General features: G+C 38.5%; 1 protein-coding gene across 4 annotated transcripts in view; it reads left to right on the top strand.

Annotated features, from left to right (window-relative positions):
- Window positions 1-21,459, top strand: part of GRIA4 (glutamate ionotropic receptor AMPA type subunit 4) — a 216,885-nt gene that overhangs the window by 142,730 nt on the left and 52,696 nt on the right. For 3 of the 4 annotated variants that reach the window (XM_030961258.1, XM_030961346.1, XM_030961431.1), the window contains exons 6-10: window positions 1,458-1,616; window positions 3,481-3,648; window positions 5,222-5,326; window positions 10,305-10,415; window positions 17,838-18,044. In XM_030961258.1, the coding sequence (XP_030817118.1) occupies window positions 1,458-1,616; window positions 3,481-3,648; window positions 5,222-5,326; window positions 10,305-10,415; window positions 17,838-18,044 (750 nt within the window). Of the gene's footprint in view, window positions 1-1,457; window positions 1,617-3,480; window positions 3,649-5,221; window positions 5,327-10,304; window positions 10,416-11,684; window positions 14,733-17,837; window positions 18,045-21,459 lie in introns of those variants that run through there. The other variant, XM_030961516.1, reaches the window with a different exon arrangement.

Genomic DNA, 21,459 nt, shown 5'->3' with positions numbered 1-21,459 from the left:
TCTTCAAGCCAAAATACCTGCCTGGCAAAGCACAGTGAATGTAGGACAGAGTCTAATGCATGCTTTAAACTGTTTGCTTTCTACTCACCCTCAAGGAATTTTAGTTGACATGAAATATTTTATTGTGCATTGCTGCACTTGAACCTTCACTTAGTACCACTTCAGATTATATTTAAAGCCTCAGGTGTTTCAAATGAGATGTCTGTACTCTTAGGTCTTATAAATTAGATTTTTCAGCATTTCAATTTTATAGTTCCCCAAGTAATTTTTCTCATGTAAAATAGTTGCTGTAAACAAAGAACTGGATGTTGCAGTAATCTGCTAGTGAGGTATGCAGTGGAGACAGGCACATCTGATCTACTTCAGCAGGGCACACTTTGTTATCTACTGTCTGTTCAATTATGTGGGTAATATAACGTCCTGATGAGTCACCTTTTATAGCTACTGTCAGTAACCCTTAGGACATGAATCAAATCTCTGTCCTTAACAAGTGTTTTTCCCCTGGGATATTGGGCCCTTACCCCAGTACCTCACAATTTTTTTTCCTAAATATTTCTAGATTTGTGTTTTCACTTGTATTTTCACTGGTAAATATCAATTGGGGGAATTTAAGAAAATTAAAATAAGGTGCCTCTGAGCTAACCTTAGACATAGCAGCTAAGAAAGGAGAAAGATTTATTCTTGCTTCTTAGTGCTTTAGCAGTTTGTGTTATGCAGTTTATTGAAGTTCAGTTCTGTCTCTAAAGGCAAATTCTGGTAAAGAATTGTGCTGAACAGATTAGCCAGAGAAACCAATAGGTCAGGAGATATATGTGCTTTATCTTTCAGTGTTGAGATTCACTCTAGGTTTTCAATATGTAACAGATCTAAGAGCTACCACAATCATATTTAACAGAAGTGTTATTTTGATGTTGTTTTCCTTGCACTAACAATGAGATCCTCGTGTGCTATCTCTGCTTTCTAATGTCTAATATATTATCTCATTTTCAGTCTGAACAATGAATACTGGAGTAAATGTATTTACAGAATAGGGTTGTTCATTTTTTAACATGCAAAAAAAAAAAGGGGGGGGGATGCAAAAGCATTAGTACAGTGCTTATCCCAGTCTGACAACTTTAATGGAAATTGGATTAAGCCTTTAATATTCTGCAGACATTTTTCAGTTTATTTGCCAAAGGCACTTCTTCAAAAACCGTTTGCAATTCCCAACAATGTGTTGCTTAGCTGTCAAGACCACCCTAGCAATAATGTGGCAAATCTATTTCTTGGCTTTTTTTCTTTATTAGACAAATGGAAGTTATGAATGAAGGTTCAGCATTATTCCCTGGTTTTAAATTTTGCCTTCTAATGGAATCCTGCTGTTGTGCATTCTTTATTCAGCCATGCTGACCTAGTGGACCTAGATTGGACCCACAGTGGTGTAGGAGGGAAAACAAAATCTTAAATTGATTTTCTAGGGATTCAAAGATATTTCTCTGGAGAGATTTATGCATGGGGGAGCCAATGTGACTGGATTTCAGCTAGTGGATTTCAGTACCCCAATGGTAACTAAGCTGATGCAGCGCTGGAAGAAACTGGACCAGAGAGAATACCCAGGATCTGAGACCCCACCAAAGGTACTCCCTGGTCTGAAGCACTACCAAATATATCACTCCAGTGTTCTAATTTCTGATTAACATTGTTGAATACATTAATAAAGACTTTAATATTTAGGCAGAGGAGAAGGCAGTTGATCTTACTATTACTGGCCATTAATCATGCCTATCCTTACATTCATATGGTGGAAATGAAAACTGCAACACATTTTGCTGATGTACTTAAATGTCTGTTGTCACTTATTCTCCAACTTCACCCCATTACCGACAGCAGATAAAGGTCAAATGCTTAACTGACAACTTAATTTCAATAAAATTTACATTAATTAGTCTAATTATCTAGGTTTCTTTGGAGTGCAGATCTTTCCTGACAGATGAATTCTTCTGGATGAGATATTACTTTAACTGTAAATTTGCTACCTTTAAATTTTCATATGGGGTTTCCTGTGGAAATTTTCCACCTCAAAACCTCATGTAGAAATCACATTCAGGTGAGATTTTAAAGTTAAATCTCATCCCAGAGTTCCTCTATCCTAATCCTTCACAGATTGTTAAAAAAATATTTCTTTGACATGTAATTTTCCTGGCAGGCAAATCACAGCACAGCTGTAAATATGACTTCAACAAAGTAGTTCTGTTATTATATGCACTAATGCATACCAGACATGCTTGAAAATGGGCCCCTTTGTGCTGGGCACTATACAGAGATAAGCAGCCAGCCCTCCCTTGACTGACACATTGGTAGCTTGGTAAAGTCTAGAGAGAGCATCAACATGGGTATTACAAGACATAGCTACAGAATTCAGCAACACTCCAAAAATTTATGTTTAAAAAAAAAACACAAAAAAAACCCAAAAACAAGCAAACAAAAAAAACCCAAAAACAAACGAACAAACAGACAAACAAACAAAAAACCAAAAAACAAGGGCTTGGAATGTAGATGTCCCCAGCTACCGGTGACAGAAAAAATTCTACCGATAGGACACCTTGTGACAAAAGCAGGATTATTCTGTCTGCTTCTGAGAAGTCAGCATGATTAATTGGAATCACACATAATTCATCTCAAGATAACCAAAATTTGAAGCTATAAAGATAAATCATGTCTCAAAGATCTTATAATCTGCAAGACAAAGGAAAGGAAGGAAATTAGATTTGAATAATGGAATTTGAAATTTGGAAGTTAGCATGCATATCAATAGCAGCCCTGAGCATGTGAACAACTTTTCCTGATGCATTGTTTTTATCAGAGGACCATACTGAGAGAGCACCCCTTTGTTTATGTGGCTCCAGGCTAACATCTGCCCAAGACTCATTCTAAATGTTTCATTTGGCATGTTATCTACATAGAGCAGTTACTGTAGTTAGTGTAGAAGCACAGACTGTTCAGGGTACCCATCAGGCAAAGATCCAACACAGGTTTTCCAATAGGAAGAATCTACTCTCGATCATTCCTAACAGTTCCAGTAGCCTGGATGTCTGCTCATTAGCTGTGCATTTTTTCAGTTGTTTTTTTTTTTTTCTCAGTGAGTTAGTCTTTCCTTCTTTTCTTTTCAGTAAGTTGGGTGGATGGGGTTATTCCCTATTGTGTAAGTCAAGTGGAAAAAAAAAAGGAAAAATACTTGAATATTTCAAGTTTAATTTGTTTCCTTTTAAATTAATTCTTAAGATGCAGATTTTTCTACCCTTAGGAAATACAATTTTAAAGCTGCACCTACTGGAATGTCCTACATTTGTCCCTTAGACAAAATTGCTTTTGATTTTGAGGAGAGCTGTTTTCTAAGCGAAGGTGTAGAAACAGCTGCATAATGAATCAAACTAGAATTATCTTGAAACAGCAGATTTTTTTTTGTCAGCTCTGAAGGGCTGTGTTTATCCATCTATTTAGTATACATCTGCACTGACATATGATGGAGTACTTGTGATGGCTGAAACTTTCCGTAATCTTAGAAGACAGAAAATTGATATTTCAAGGAGAGGAAATGCTGGTGATTGTCTTGCCAACCCTGCAGCCCCATGGGGTCAAGGAATTGATATGGAGAGGACATTAAAACAGGTAAGGGGAGGCTTTGTTCTAGGGATCTTTTAGAATTTTGGATACCAGTTGCACGCTATATGACTTGCAAAACAGTATGCACAAGGGTAGTAATAGGAGAGGGAAAATTATTTTTTACTTGGAAGTTGCAAGCAGGTTGGACTGTTCAGGTTGTTCTGATTTGTAACTTGGAATGAAGGCAGTGAGGAATTACTACTATTTGAAGGTACTGTTAGATCTTTTGAGATAGTTTGAACTTCCTCCACTATACTGCTGAGTTCATTTGTTACTGTTGCAAATAACCTGGCTGTACAGATATTGTCATTTAAGAAAAAAGGTATAACCACATAATATAACCTTTCAAATATGTTTCTGTCATCTTCAATAAAAGTAGACTTCTCCCAGGGAAATCACGTAGGTAGTTTGGGGTTTTTTCTTTAAAAAGAAATAACCCAGAGGTATGGGTTATTTCAGGATTTTGAATTCCTGATGAATATGGATGCCTAGAAAGTTCCAGATCTCTGTCAAGATGATTTAGCCTTTCCTTTGAATGGGACAGTAACAAAATAAAAATCCTGCAGTAGAATTTAAATCATTGCAAATGAGGAGACTCCACTCAGGAGAAACTGTTGAGGAGAAGTGACTGCTGACAGAGCTGGCAGCTCCGTGCCTGGAAGCCAAGGTTTCAGTCCTGGAGAAAAATCAGCAGATAGAAATGGACAGAGGGAAAGAGTAAGTGATTTCAAGCCACATCCTGACTTAGGGAGAGAAATAAAGCATTTTGTATGCTTCACATATTCTGTGCAGATGCACAGATCTGTAAAAATCTGAGAGAAACATTAAGTCAGGGTTCTGTGTTCAGGCAGACAGCATGAGACTTCAAATTCTGCCAAAGAGGTTTTCATGGCCAGATCCTGGTAAAATCAAAGCCATCAGCAATATGGCCATGACTTCTTTGGGACAAAGATGACAGCTGGGTATCCTTCAGTGACACAATAAAGTGCTGAAAGAAAGAAAAAGTGTTCTGGTTTCAGCTGAGGCACTGGTGGTGGAAAACTGCCGCAGCCAGTTGTAAGGCTTCACATCTAGCCTTCTTCATTCTAATGCTTTGAGAACACCCTTTTCAAGCCCTATCCATATTAGCCCTGTATTATCTTCCCTGATAGTAAACTGCTTTGCTGGGGCTAAGGTTGTTGTCAAGTGGGAGTGGGAGGTAAAAAGACACGTGAGCTCGGGCCAGACTTCCTTTAGGTTTTTTCATATGAACCCAGGAGTGATGAGAATAGTAAAAAATGTATTTCTCTTTAGAACCTGCAGCTGGAAGGTGTTGATCTTCACAGCATGAAAGAAGGGAAGGTCCACTTTGTGTCTTTGTTAGCAGTTAGATACTGACATATCTAAGCCTGTTTTGAGCATGGTTTGACAGGAAAAAAGAATATAAAGAAAGCAGCCAACTTTATTTCTTTGAACTGTTCTACAGTAGAGTTCTTATCATAAGCTAAGGATGTAGCCAGGATAACTTGTACTGCTCTGTGACATTTGAAGTAAAAAACATAAGACTGGATCTTCACAATGGTTTTTCTTCCATTTGTAGGTTCGAATACAAGGTTTGACTGGAAATGTTCAGTTCGACCACTACGGTCGCAGGGTCAACTACACCATGGATGTCTTTGAGCTGAAAAATACTGGCCCTCGGAAGGTATGTGCTGACATTGCTCTCCTCATACCATATAAATTAGTTGTGTGTGATGAAATGGTTATGCAGACATATTAAAGTGGACTCTGCAGTTGGAAAAGGTATAATACACTGAGTACATGCATGTTTCTGGTGAAAGCAGTTTTAGCTGCATTTTCTACTAGATACCATGATTCAGTGCCTCAAATTGGGGAACACAAAAACAAGTGTGCATCTTGGAGTGGTGGGATGTCAGTCAGTCAAGCATACTAATGAATATCAGTTGGATGCCATGTTGCTAGGCTGCTGGGTGAAAATGGTCAGAATTCTGAATAGTAGGTATTTCTTGTATCTTATCCCAAGATTTCTGTCTTGAAAATTACTTGTATTTTTAAGCAAGTTGATTTGTACATTCTGTGCAAACATGAACCATAGGCTGTAACTAACACTGGGCTTTTAAGGGTGAAGGGACAGAAGAGGAGAGAGGAGGAAGAGAGAATGACCTGAATACTTGCATTTTCTGAAATTTATTGCAGTATCTAATCCTGTGTGCTTGATTGGCTTGGTTGCTTGCAAGCAAATGCACATTAATACATGTCTAAGCAGATCCTTCATGACTGAATGCTCATTATCACTCAGCCCAATCACTTTGAAAATATAAGCTTTGTTGATCCTTTCTCTTCTATGCTGAAATTTGTCCATTTATCATAGTATAAAACAAATAAAAGCAGAACACATACTCAAGGTCAAGGATTTTTTTTTTTTTGAGTAATTTTGATTTATTTTGCTTGTGAGGTCATCAGAACAAGAAAAGGGGGCAGGTGATAGTGAATAGGGTACTCATGGCTGCTTGAGTAGGGCCAAAGCAATCGAAATTGAGTTAAATAGTCCTCTGCTGTTGGCCAGAGGTGACAAGTGCAGTAAATACTACCAGGTGAACTGTGTGTCCCTGTAGACAGTTACCTGCCACAGAGCTGAGGAGGCAGAGTGCTAAACTGCAGACCCAGAGCAGAATTACACACTTGGATGAAAAAATTGCCACTATATCACAGTATAGAGCCGCAGACCAAAGCAAAGCATGTGCCTGCATATAAGGCCTGTTGGTGCAGTTGTCTTTTGAAAGTGTGACAGATGGCTGAAGAATAAATTGGGAAAGGTGAGTTTGTCTTTCCTCTCTTGGGAAGTCTGCTGTCTTGTGCCAAAAAATGTATCTGATCTTGCTACCAGCCCTGCTTCCTTCCAGTCTCCGTGCCACACCATTGCCAGCCAGGAGGATATATGGGTGGCTGGGGTACACTGGAGGAAACAGTGAATTATGCATTTTCCATCCCCTGTTCCCTCTTGTACTGGAGGGAAGACAAGGTCCAAATAGATGTGTTTAATTAGGTCACAACTTCAGTAACTCATTAGGGAATTTACTTGTCAGCAAACTTTTGAAAAGGGTTGATGTTTCAAGCTTTGTCACCTGTTACGGGAGAGGTGTCGGTCTGGCACCACTGCAGGGATGTCTCCTTCCTCTCTTCTTGCCTGCAGTTTATGGGGAGGGTGATTGCAAACAGAGGAGCTATGTCTGAGCTGTACTAGAGGCCCAAGGAGCTTTTCTTACCATTCAGTCATGCCTCTCTGCTACTCCTAAGTATTTACCTGTATTTGACATAACAAGTCATAACAGCTTTGACAGATCTGGCTTCTCACAGGAATTTATTTCTCATGTATTAGATAGTGCTTAATATGTGATCATTGGACCAGTTCTGCAGTCCAGCCTGACAAATCCTATATAATATGTGAGAAATGACTGTACTTAATTGAACTAAGAGGCCTTCACTATTAATGTCTTCTTCTCATGTCCAACATAACATGACTTATGAGTCATCCAGCTGCCTTTCCAGTCAGAGTAATGCACGGATCTAATCTTTAGAAAAGTGATTTTTGTTGCCCACAGCTTTAAATATGTGAAGAGACCATTAAAAAATAGCACAGCTAGACAGAGGCAGACTTCCACATGGTTTAGTAAAACAGGAAATATTAGCCTATGCTCACATTAGTTTCATTCATGCAGCACTCCTGACTTGGTTCTTCTCTGCAGAGCAATAACAAAACCTGCTGGTGAGGGGAAAGGGTAGGAGGACAAGGATCACAGAGATGTAATGGAATGGCTCCTGTGACTGGAGGGTTGTGATCAAGTGATACAGGCTTTACACTGGTGCCCAGGCATTGGACCAGAGCCGATGAGCACAAACTGAAACACAGGAGGTTCCTTCTGACCATTAGGAAATACTTTTTCATACTCTGAGAGTGACCAAGCTCTGCCATAGGTTTGCAGGGGGGTTGTGAAGTCTTTATCCTTGGAGACATTCAGAAGCCATCCAGACACAGTCCTGGGCAGCTGGCTTTAGGCTGAACAAAGGGGTTTGACCAAATGACTTCCAGAGGTCCCTTCCCAGCTCAGTAATTCTGTAATTGTGTCACTCACCATGCATCCTATCACCAGATAGGATGCATGCTGAATGATAAGGGACCTGTGGAAGTCATTTGGTCTAATGTAGGTGATAAAATGAAAAAAAAAATGGAAAAGAAAAAGTGGACAAAGTATATACATTACATTGCATGGATTAGACAGTCTAAGATTTGGATTCTGAATTCCAACTTGGCCACATGAAAATTAGTTATCAGAATGTTTCCGTATTCTCCTGGTCTCAGTGGCTTGTGAGCTCCAACAGGATTACTTCAGTGGTTACTACAAGGTGCACAGGCCTTCAGAAAGGACCCTGTTCATTCAAATCCAAACTGTTATGGCAAATTTACTTTGAGGCAAATATTTTTGCAGTATTTTTCCCTAAAAGATAAATTCAGCCTCTGTATAAGTGGATGCAACTGCTATGAAGTTCAATTGCAACCCAAATAGAATTGGAGGTATTTTTATGTGTAAATTCAATCCTATCCTTTGAGATTTTTTTTTCCTTGTGGAGCTGAGGTATTTATGGGAAAGCATACTGTTATTTAGTGCTCTCAGACTGACTGTGTATCTCTATACTTTTATACAAGTGTCATGACATATCTTTCATATTTATTCAGTAATCTAGTTTCAGAGTTACTTTAGTGCAGGTTAGCACTGAATACATACAAGCTCACACCAATGCACAAAAGCTAAAATTCCTTTAAAAGATGCCTGTCATTTCTCAAATAATGCCTTTATCTCTGTCCGAATTTTCATATGGTACTTACTTCTGTAGCACAGTATATCATTAATTTTCTGATTTCCTTCTGAACTTTATAGCAGTGAAGAATTGCACAATGAAAAATCATGATTCACTATCATAATAGGTCCTCAAACTGCCAGATTTTGGTGGGCATATTTTGCCTTTAGCTGGTCACATTTTTTTGACAAGAACTCCACATTTTCAATAATCAATTTTATCTGTGGCTGTCTGGCTGTCTGGCTGAAAAATAATATTTGTTAGAAGTCCATACTACTAGGAAGAAAACCTTCCTCTCCACTATATCAGCACTGCTCACACTTCCTGTTAGCTGCAGACACCTAAATCAAGGCTCCAGTGCTGTAAGAGCAATCTCAAAAAGAAAAGGAATATTTCAACTAAACATACCAGAACTTGTGCATGCACAGTCTGTGCATGTTTGCTTGACATTGAAGTTCTGCCTGGAGCCCACTTTCCATTGAAATTCCTGTTCCTCTTCTAGTAAGATAAACAAGGCATTCCTTTCTTCCAACTCTTGGTCTCATGAACTCCTAATTAATCAAGGAAGAGAGCAAGGGGCAGTTCCTGCTGACTTGTCCCCAGGTGCTCCCAGAATCTGAGCTGTGCCTGGTTCAATTGCATCTCTTTGATAGAAACCTGTTAGATCATGTGTCTGTTAAATCATGCTGGGAAGAAAGATCAGCCTCCCAATTCATTAGGTTCTCAGCAAGCAGGGGAGCCCCTTGAGGTGGGATTTGAACGCTGTGCTACTGACAGGTTTGTGTTCATGTTGTGTTCATGTGCTCCATTTGACATGGAGCTGTCAGTGCTGGCTCAGAGGAAAAAGCCCCAGCAGCCTTGTCAGTGGATGCACAGACAGCCATGATCTATCTGTAGAAAAGAGAATGGACAAGAAGGCGGAAAGAATATGTTTGGTGATTTTCTTCCATGGGATTACAAGGACAACTGCTTCAAATCTGACTCTAGAGAAATTAACTGCCAGCAATGAACAAGGGCAACTGTTTTACCTTAATACTGCTCAGGGAAGGGTTATGCAGCCTAAAAGCAGCCAAGGAGAGAAAAACCCAATTTGTTCCACCTCCCTGTAGGCACTTCCCAGAGATATATTTATGAAAAATTCAGTCTCACCATGCTTTGCAGTCAGTGGGAAGAGCAAGCACCTTTCTAGGAGGGATGCTTATCTTGCATGAGCTGAGTCACTGGCTGCTGGTACTGTCTGTCCTGTGAGTGTAAAAAAAGCACAAATAACAGGTTTCTAATGTAGGTAATAAAAGGTCAGTGCTAGCAGTTAAGTGGAACAAGCCTGGTATAAATCCCGGAGCTGGGGTCTCCTGGGAAGCCCATGATGGAGCAAGGAATTGAGATCAGCCGTGGGATTGCAAAACTGTCATCCAGATGCCTTTCATTCCTCTGTCTAAAACCAAAAGATCTGGAGGACTAATAAATGAAAATATTCTTGTGGGGAGAAAAAATTCTTATATCTTGTTTATGCCCCAGGAAGGCTTCAAGGTAATGAAAATGGGATTTACCTTGTGTCTCTGGTTGAAGTAAGTAGCTCAGATCATTCAAGAGCAGCGAAGTGGAGGTGACACCAGGTCTGTCTCTGTGCAGCAGGGGTGCAAGGGGTACACCCATGGTGATAGATGCATACTCCCATATCTAACCTGACAGCGCTTCCTTTGGACAAAACCGTCTTTGGATCACTTTTGTTCTTATAGTAGTTTATATTTGTTGTTATGCAGAATGTAGACCTTACTGCAAATGATATACATTTTGTTTTGCAGGTTGGTTACTGGAATGACATGGATAAATTAGTTTTGATTCAGCATGAACCTACACTTGGAAATGACACTGCAGCCATTGAGAATAGAACAGTAGTTGTCACTACAATTTTGGTAAGGTGTTTCTTTTTTTTAATGCTTATACTGGTGTGTGACACAATCTCATTTCTAGTTATGATCTAATTTAGTCTGCCAGTTCCTAGTTTGGTGGGAGGATGAGAGCCATATATCTTAATTATACTGTCTGTCATGTCTGCACAGATTTTTTTTTGGTATGCATTTCATAAAATTATTCACTTGAAATCAGGTTTTAAAAATTGAGTTGTGGTAACTTTTTCTTTAATTCAGTCTTCTCCATTTTTTTCTAAAATAAGTCTCAGAGTTATGAGTTCTTACAACCTCTAATTGATATATCTTGACTCACAGAACAGTGGAAGAAAAACCCAAAACCTTTAAATGACAGAATAGAACAGAGGGTATAAAATGAGATTACTGTAATGCCAGTGTCCCTTTTTCTTGGTAAATTATAAACTCAGTAATTGACTTTAGCAAGAGCTAAAGCTCTAAGTAGTATGGTTCAGCCAGCCAGTCAAAACTGGATTATCTATTCTTAATTGTGAATGAAAACATGAATTTAGTAGATGCATTCTTCATTCAGCATTTTATCATTTTAATAAAATCTATATAGATTTGGAATTTGATTTTCCAGGATTATTGCGTTTTTAGAGTGGTTGCAAAGGAGAATGAGTTGCTTCATTCATTTACATTTTTAATTCACAATTTTTCAAAACAGTTGTTTCTTACAAATCTGTATTTTAAACAAAATATTAAACTTTTTTTTTCCTCTGAAGTCAGACATGCCCTTTAAAGCTGATGTTTATCAAAGCCAACTGGCAAAGGGTGACCTTTACGTGACCGCTTTTAAGATTTTACATCTCAGTTCACTGCCCTTTTCACCTGCCTCATTTAGACAAGATATGTTAACCTAATAAACTGTGTCTCAAATGGGAAGGAATATTCTGTAGGTGTTAAAAAAAGAATTTTTCTAACTCAATGCAGAGTTTAAAGTAATCCAAAGGAAAGCATCAAGACATCTTCTATCTAAAAATACAGTTAATTACCAGATTTTCAGCAGTGTGCATCAGCATTTATGCATTAATTATGTCTTAACAAATCTCCCATTGAAGGTTATCATTCCAGGATAGAAAACAACCAAACTACTATACAGGAATTCAGAATGTAACTCCTAACCAAATTGTGTAACTTTTAATTTTATTTTTGCATGAGAAATTTTAAATATATGTATCTTTTTCCTAAAAAAACAAAAAAAAAAGACTCGGTGATGGAAAAAAATATACTTCAGTACAGTCCTCCTCTTTTCAGCCTCTGATGAAGAATCCTATTTTAAGAAATTGATCAAGGAAGAAAAGAGTCCCAAGATGCTGCGAACATTCCTAACTAAGGCTCAAGTATTAACCACCAGTCTAGTAACATTGAGCTAATTTTTCCATATGGATTACTGTTCCTCTGACTGGATGACCAGGCACTGAACCACCAAGAAAAGTTCTGTGACTAATCTGAAATGTCTAGAACAGATGATGTTAACCTTCAACTTTGCCAAGCTGAGAAGAGAACGATGTGAATTACAAGCTTTCAGTCGAAATTTTCCTCTCAAACCAATCCTGATACCTTTGACTGAAGCTCTCACACATGAATACTGTAATTTCCATAAATAGCTCCAAGCTTAGGAGAAGCGAGTAAAATATAATAATGAAAAGTAATAGAAAAGGTTTCTGTTCACCAGAAAGGAAAAAAAAGGAAAACAAGAAAGCTTTTAAAATGTGTTATCTTGCCTGTCCTGTTTGCATTGAAGCATTTTGATGTGCATAATAAATGTTATCTTCAAAAGAACTTTTCCAGTCCCTGTATTGAAGGGACTGATGGGATCGTTTGCAAAACCAAAAAGCTGAATTAGTATTCCAAAGCATGCCCTGTGTTAATGCAGCATGTCATTTTTGGATAAATGCAATTAATTGAAAGCAGCACAGCTTCTTGACCAAAACTGTCCCCTTTCCATGTTTCAAAATCACAGTGCAAGAGAAATATATTGGAATTTGGTTTGAATAAGAATATATGGTGAATTCTGCCTTATCATGCCCATCTCCCATGTACTTCTCTGGGAGCTGCACACATGATGCTGAAGGCAGAATAGAACCATGATTCTTAATATTGGCTTGCTAGGACAATGTATTTAGCATCTGCAAGCATATGATCACACACACAAAGAAAAGAAATATTTAACTAGAATAACTTTCAGACTCCTGTTATTTTTCTCTTCTTTGTTATGTTGCAAATGCCACAGAGACTTTTTCACCTCTTCATTGCCCTCTTCATGTTGAAGGGAAGTTGAACCATTGTAGATGACACATTTAATTTTGGTCGCATGCATAGTTTCCCACATTAAACTGAAAAGCTTCTGCAAGCAGTGCTGTCAGACTTTTCAGTCTTCAAAGACAGATGTCATGGCAGCATAGGAAAAGCTTACAGGTTTTCAGCATGGCTCGCTTTAATTTTTGCCTAAAGCCAAATAGCACAAGTTGATTTGTCCTCTGTTTCTTCAGCTTTTATGTGTCTATGCTTACTTTGCTGTAGTGTGGCTGTATGCCTGTTGCATAGAAAGTGCATTATAATGAATCAGCTCTGCACCCAAAGAACTTAGTACAGTGTTTTTTACTTGGCAAAATGTTTTCTTCATTTGTAACATAGTGAGAGCACGTAGAAGTTATTTTACAAATTTGGTTTAGGCTCTCAGCCTATCCCCATTAGCTCTGTGGTGCAGTAGTGGCCCAGAGAGAGGAGGCAGCTGGGGGAAGCTGATGTTCTTTACCAACTGCCATTTATAGCTCCTGTTCTGCACCTCATGTGATGCACAGCCTCCTGCACTCTAGAAAGGACAGATTTCCTACCTGTGCAGAGGGTGGGATGGTAACACCTCCAAATGCACAGTAGGCTCATTGCATGACTGGAGAAGGGATGCTCTTTGCAGCCCTGCTCTAACACTAAGGTAAAGCAAGGGACTTGTCTAGCTAGGGAGAATGATCATCTCTAATACTGCAGGTTCAGAAATATGGTCCCAAATTGTTGAGGAAGAATTTAGGGAAGTAGGCTCGGAAGACTAATCCAAACTCTCCAATACATTTCATGATGGAGCCAACTCTGCACTTAACTCTGAGACTGCAAAACTTAAAAATCACAGAATTCCTTTAAAACCAAAGCTTGATGGTGAGCTGCATCTGCATTGTGCTTACAGTTCAATATCTGAATGAGGTATGCTTGGTGTTGGCAGATTAAGTTTCAAGGGCAGGATCCAGTTCACAACCAAGTCACCTAGATGTGGATGGCTTTACAAAGGGTATTGATTCAGTTGCATTCAGTGACATTCAAGATGCTCTAGGATACACAGCCTGTCCTCCATTTCTTACACTGGCAGGGTCACCCTTGCCTGTGTAAGCACGTGCCTGTCACGTGCTTTATACGTGACCTCTCCTTCTGGATGTTTTAGCTGGTGTATGTACTTTTCCAGGCATGTGGGATAAGTTTTGCCCCGAGATTGTAATTCCACAAAGATTTTGAAATTGATTCAGTGGCCTATAGGTGGATGCCTTATACTGAGGGTATCAGACCTATCTGTAAAGAGCAAGCACAAAGCACCTGCAGAACAGCACCTTGGGGTCAAGCCAGGTCACCTTAGGGCATCTAAGATGTCAGGCAACTTTCATTGGGTGACTGAAAATCACCATCACTGTTTTGACTGATACTCTTGATAGAGTCTTACCTCAGAAATTCAAATTATAGGCTTTTTTCGCATAATAGAAATATATTTTTTCATTAGAAACTTTATTAATTAAATTCTTCAGTAGACTGGAGAAAAAAATTAAGTTTGTTGCATGAAAATAATGACTTCAAACCGAATCCTGGACACTTTATTCAGAAGAAAAAAAAAAAAGAGAAAGACAAAAAAAAGTCACCAAAAAACCCTTCCACTGACATTTACAGAAGTTTCTTTCAGAATAAAGTGTGATAATGTGTCCCACACCTGTTCTAAAAATCAGAAATTTCCTTGCACAGATATTTGTCACTTTTACAAATTATTTTTGCAATGGTGAATATTTTGAAATCCAGTTTGGGATAGGAGAACCGAGTTTAAATCTGTTTGTTATTTGGGTTAGTTACTTTGTCCGACTTCCCTTATAGTATGAATCATCAGTTGTGAGCATTTAACTGTACACATGAATTTGTGGCAATGTGGTGGAATGATCTGTTTACATCTATAAAGGTAATTGTTGCAGACATCAACTTGTATTTGCAAATGTTAAGTATTGTTATGAAATTGTGAATTATATAAGTAAAGCTTGCACCATTTCAAATATCTGTTCCGTGCTAGTCATTGGTCATTTCAATGTGGACTTTTCCTTGATTCAGTATTCCACAGAATACTCTTAAGCAGTGAAGTCTTGCAATATTGCAATATTAAACCTCATTCATCAGTAAGTCAGAAATGTGTTTTATATCAGTAGGTTAAAAGCTCATAGTCAAAAAATCCAAAAATATAGTAAGAACAAAGATGGCGGGCAGAGTTAATCTTTCTATTAGACAAGATGCTAAAACTGGAAACAATTAAAAAGTAGGCCTATGTTTTCAGCTATTTCAGCTGATTTAATAGAAGATAATACCTCTCCACAGACAGCTTGCAGCTCTTGCATTTTTAGACTACCATGATTACACCAGCATTACTACTAACTTCAAAAATTCTATTGCAATGGATCATACAAAATAAAAAGGTCTTTTTCAGTGCCACAGATAGAAAAGAGCATCAAGATATGGCTAAGTACATGCTACTGATCAAGTCAGATATTTCATGACTTCACAGTATGACTTTGAAAGTTTATCTGTGTAAGTTACTTGTTAGCAAAACCTGCCTTTCAGTGTCTTTTTATTATAACAACTGAACACCTCATCAATTTGAGACATCCTCAAAGTCTGAAATGGACAGGATTTAAAACTAGGGCTACTATTTGATTTCTTTTTTTTTAAAAACAGTTTTTATCAGAAACTCACATGCAGTCCGACTGGCATTCCCCCATCAAATTCTATCTTGAAAGTAGATATCTGATTACTTGGCAGGTAAAGTAGGCACAAGAATTAAAAAATAAAATAGGTTAGGAAGGAAGATCAACATATAAGCAAATGATAGTAGGTGTTGCTGTTACCTTTAATTGTGTGATTACACACTGGCAGATCATACTCAGTTGCTGCTTCTTTGCAAGCAGTCACAGCAAGGCCTGCTACCTTACTCTATAAGCTAATTGCATTATGAAAAATGCTCCCTGCTGTATTTTACTCTAAATCAGTGAGATCAGTGTAAGAAAGGGAGGTGGATGGGGAAGAGAACCAATGCAGTTCCTCCAGGTACCCAACAGATCCCTGTCAGATCTTAGTGGTCACTCAACTGCATGGGATGGCCTCTCCTTGTACCTACCAAGGACAGTATTGGCCACTCCACTTACCTTCTCCGTGTTCCCTCACAGAACTCCTGGCTAGGAGGGCTGAAGTGCACTTAACTTTTAACAGAAAAATTGAGGTATCTGTCACTTGTTTTTGCTGTGTAGAAGCAGTTAAAATGCTTTGTTTGCAGCAGCCGTGCCAGTGGTGAGGTGCAGGCAGAAGCACAGTGTCTGGGTTTTGGAGGAAGGAGCAAGCTGATCTGGCATACACTGTGCCTGTCTTTGAGTCCATCACCAGAATTATCTCCTGGTATGACTCTAGCTGCATGCCTTTGGCTGGGATTTATGGCTGAATCAGAAGAGCTGGAAATCACTGACTCTAGCCTTTGGAATGCAAAATTGCTTTTGAGGTGCAGCAAGCAATGTAGCTGAAGCTTATAAGGAGCCTTCACGAACATAGGAAGTGGACAATTTGTTGCCCTTCTAGCAAGCAGTTGGCTAATCACAGACAGGACAGAGTCTTTTTCACCTCTGTTTGTTTTAAACCTTTTTGTGTGCAATAACATATGTGGAGAGGCACAGATTTTGGCTCTTCCTCTCATGTGAACAAAAAGTCTTTGTGAGGGAAGAACATTTTATACACATGGCCAAAATACTTCCAAAAATCAAGAACTTCTGCAGAGGTCAAGATCTCCCTGCTTTTCTGCCTCTCTCCCTCTAGAAGACCAGTGGTTGAGATCAAGGTGATTTAAGTAGGGATAGGAATAAAAGAAAAAGTGCAGGCTGCTGGTAATACTCAGCAGTTTTCCTTTGAAGATGCAAACTCTATACAGGCAAAGGCACTCATTGCACTGCACTCATGTAATACCACCTATCCACCCTTGTTAGACACCTAATAGAGGTTACAAAATTGTTGTTGCTTACAGATGATGTTCTTGTAGTTTCAGTGAAGCAAGCATTGCTGCACTACATGTTTAAATTTATTTTTATTCTTGTGCTAATTATATCTGTAGGAAAGATGGGAATGGGGCAGAATACTACCAAGGTTTGTGTCAAAAGACCAACATTTTCCAGGGATAGCACAGAGAAAACTTAAGTTGCTGGTATTTGGTGATGTAAATTCAAGCAAAGGGTGACCTAAATTACCCTTTATATTAGACAAATATTTCATCTGGAACTGGCTCTGAATATAAACTATGTGAAGTAATTTAAAATACCATCAGAAAGTATAGATTTACTTAATAATTTCTAAAGTCTGAAAATTCACATAGAGCTAAAAATTACCTTGATTTCCCAGCTGTATAATGTTCACTATTGTGGTAGTATGGTTTATACAGGGAATGCAAGATCCACTCATCAAGACAGGTTTTACTCGTTCTCAATGGCACTCACTGTCCCAAAATATTTGGTACTTCTTTTTCATACAACATGTAAAGTCACTGTCAACTTAATGCCATTCTTGTCCATGCATATCACTGAAGTTCATCCTAAAAAACCTTGCAGAATCTGCACTGTTTATTTTAAAGGAATATGCATGTTTCCTTGGGAGTGTATTTCTGTGTTCTCACTAAAATGTGTGTAGCCTCTTAGGAGCTATACATTCTAAACTCAAGAAATGAAGCCACTCAGGCTCTGCACCTGAAGTTACATAGGTGATAACCCCACTATGTTAGAGCATATGCTTACTCACTGAAGTCAGAAGTCTACATTGTACCTTCATGATCTCACAGCCCTTTGCACTGTATAGGCCCAACCTCTATTCATGCTTTAAATTTAGTATATACTGCACCAAGGTCTGTCATTTAAAACAAAGTAATAATAATAATTCTTGTGAAATGTATAACCCAAATTAGTGTGAAGAGTATATCTTGCCAGAAGGATTTCTGTTCATACATTTTAATTTAAACCTGCTAATACTGTCCATTAACTTTTTCTAAATTGTGTGTTGTTCAGTCAGCTCATGACATGTTTGGTTTTTTTCAGACTATATTCGGTACACTTCTTCTTTACAGTTCTACTTCTTTCATTATAGGAAGCCCCATATGTTATGTTCAAGAAAAACCATGATACGTTTGAAGGGAATGACAAGTTTGAAGGATACTGTGTAGATCTGGCATCAGAAATTGCAAAACATATTGGTATCAAGTACAAAATTGCCATTGTTCCTGATGGAAAATATGGAGCAAGGGATCCAGAGACAAAAATCTGGAATGGGATGGTGGGAGAACTTGTTTATGGGGTAAGCATACCAATTTTTGAAGCAGGATTTAATTTATCATAGTATAAGTCACAAAATAGGAAGTATATGTGCATTTTATTTAATCTTGGGGTCACAGAAAGGAAACAGAATCTTGTTTCAGGTCTGTGAGTTTTCACTTATTTTCAAGATAAAATTTCGTAGTTTCATGCAAGTTCTACTATTTATTCAATTGGTACCTTGAAACATTGGAACATAGTTTGTATATCCCTTAAAAATTCATTAATGTTAGCGACCATCTATTCTTGACACACTGTAAAACTTGGTTGGGAAGAATATCACTCATTAATTCATTTTCATGGAATGGTGGACAGATCTTTTTAAAAAGATGGGATCTTTGGTCTAGTTTGAGAAATGAAAAATCCACCATATTAAACATAGGTAATAAACCACTACAGAGAAGTACAAAATTAGGCAATTCACAATGAAGACAGACTTTTAAGATGACCATCAATAATAAAATTTAAGATCAAACCTGGTAAGTTTAACAACTGAAAACATTATGTTATAGAGTGCTCTGGAGAAGGATTCTTCAGAATACCATAATACTTAGCAATTCTGTTGGCACATAAAGTTCCAATATTTAAAAGAACATAGCTCCAACAGATCTAAATAAATATTTTCAGTATCTGGTGTTACCAAAAGTAGCAAAACTCAGAGCTGAGCTTGCTGATTACTACAGTTGCTAGTATCTGCACCAAGAACAGTTCAGAATTCTTAGAGAAATTTTTAATTTCAGTGATAGAATAATAAAAAAAATCCTCAGACTACTCAGATGTGAATATTTCCACCCATGAACTCATAACATGCCTCAACCTCCTCATAAAAAATTCCTGCACACCAGTTGATCCATCCCCAGTTGCATTTTTCTCAATTTCATTGGCAGTTCAGGCCATACATTGGAAAGGCCTCTTGGCTTTTGTAGCAGCTCCATTTCAGTTCCCTTCTGCCAGTTTAGCATAGCTGATAAATTCTCCATTAGCATCAGTTCAAGGGGCTCTGCAGAATGAAACAGTCTCTGTGCTGCAGGAGTGTGGGAAATGTGCCCCAGAATTTCAGTGATCTCCCTTCCGCATTGGTATGGAAAGGTTATATCAGGTTCCCAAAATTCTCCATGTTCTTTGAAGTTTGTGAAGGAGCCAACTTCAAATTTCTCTTTAAAGAATAGAAACACTGAATATCACCAAGCATGTATATCTACTTCAGTGTCTTGAAAGCAGCTCAATTCTTAAGATAGTAAAAGATAAAGATTTTTCAGAATTCTTTTATCAAGTATGGAGGTTACTCCTTTTCTGGCTTTTAATTGCAAGAGCAAACCCATGGACATCAATGGCCAAGCACTGTTTTATACTAGAATGTTTTTCAATTATCCAAGAAATGTTACTATTTATGAGAAAACTCTTTTGTTCAGATGTACAGTTTCAGTGGCCTATCATCTAGTTGAAAATTATAGAGGAAACTTGATATTACACTTTCATTTTCTGTTTGTATGGGCTATTTTTTTTCCTTCTTTTATCTTAAAAAAAATTTACCTCATCAATCCCAAATTGGCTTAGGACTAGACTGAAATAAAAAGTGTTGTAAGGAAGCTCACACAGATGTGTCAAACCTACAACTTTTACAAGAGCTGAAAGCAGTAAAGTTCACAGGCAAGAGGAACCTGTTGCAAATTACCCTAATGAAGAAGGCCTGGCCAGAATACAAAGCCAACACTTTATTTTTTGTAATGAAAAAGAATGAGGAGGAGGCTCTTTCCAGCTATCTGTTTAGGATGACTGCAGTCTCTTTGCAATTCTGGCACTAGGCCCTGGGAATGAGCTGCAGCAAAGCTCTTGGAGCTGCTTTTTTACTGAAGTCAGCTGCTGCCCAGGACATTTGCCCCACTGTCATAAGGCTCCTTGAGGCTGTATCGATCCCGGTGTATCAGTGGCAGCGGGGAATGTCCCCGCCCTTCAGAAATCACCTGAAGGTGAATCTGTTAAATTGCAAGAATGGTCTCCAGTACATTCTTGGCCCATAATTACTGTCCAAAACAATTCCTGAGCCCAGCTGGACCCTAGGATAGAGCAGAGACCTTTCCCTACAAGCAGCTCGAATGAGGCCATGCAGGTTCAGAGGTCGGGTGACTTTGATGGCAGCGACGCGCCCTGTCCGGTGCGCTGGGCCTTAAGGCCAAGAGCTACACCAGGCATGCTTAGTGTACTTCTACAGCTGTAGCTTTGAAGGAAATTGTTCTTTCTGCTACTTACAAAGTTTTCTGCTAAGGATTCCCACAGGGGATCCATCAAGAGCATCCTCCCTGCAAATTCCTTGAGTCCTTGCCAGACAATTTACAGAGCATCAGGTTCCCAGGCCTAGGAGAAAACAGAAAAATCAGTCAGGCAGAGACTTTGCTGCAAAGCTCTGCTAGAAGAAGAGTATGTTCATCTTCTCTGATAGATCCCCTAATCATAAACACAAATAGTCTGAGTAGTTGGCTGTGTTTCAAGCAAGGCTTTTTATTTGCAGCCAGGACTGGGAGAGAATTTGCAACTGAATTAGCAACTTGACGAGATGATCTATTTGGGAAACATTTTACAGCTTTTAATTCCCAACCATGTTAATGGATTAACAGACAGTTTTGCTCTTGCTGGTGAGATTGGACTCTTTCTGTACAACACAAAATGTTCCTCTGCTCTCTTGCTCTTGCTTTCATACCCCAAAGCCCCTTGGCCCTGTCCTTATTACTGAGAATGGATATGTGAAAATTTTATCCCATGTTCCTTTAAGACTTGTATGCACCAGAGGTTGTTCTGGTACCTGGACACTTAGGTGCTGCACAGAGCAGCATAGTAATTTCCTAAACCCCACGGTTGATTTTTCCATCATGTCCCAGAGGAAACATCATATAAAATGCTGTGGGGTACAGTTTTGCTAAGATTGTACAGAAAGTCACAATGGGGATGGTTGCTTCTTTTCCTGTTTTGATTTTAGCACATTATTAAAAACTACAAGGAAATCTTGGTTATTTGTCCCCGATGAATCCACATGCATGCAGTGGTCCATGTGGATTCTATTTGCCTTGATATCTAGCTCACAGAAGAAATGCTGGCTGGGGATGAAATGCCATTAAGCACATGTAACAGGTGTTTCCAAATTCACTAGCAGTCAGCTCCAATTAAATATTCATTCTCCTGACATGGAATGCCTTTCTTTCACTGCTTAACACAAAAGGTCACAACTCATTTCTGTTTGAAATCTCAGAAGCCATGAGCTTCTGAGATTAAAATCTGTTTCTGCATGATTTTTTCTCAGATAGCGTTACCACCTTCACAATACTTGTACCAAGCATAAATTTTATTCACAACATTATAATAATTATATATTCTGGAAAAGAAAATGTCTCTCTCCATCAGAA

The sequence above is a fragment of the Camarhynchus parvulus genome, chromosome 1 (assembly GCF_901933205.1).
Source record: "Camarhynchus parvulus chromosome 1, STF_HiC, whole genome shotgun sequence".
Classification (NCBI taxonomy): Eukaryota; Metazoa; Chordata; class Aves; order Passeriformes; family Thraupidae; genus Camarhynchus; species Camarhynchus parvulus.
This window is presented reverse-complemented; position numbering and strand designations above follow the sequence as displayed.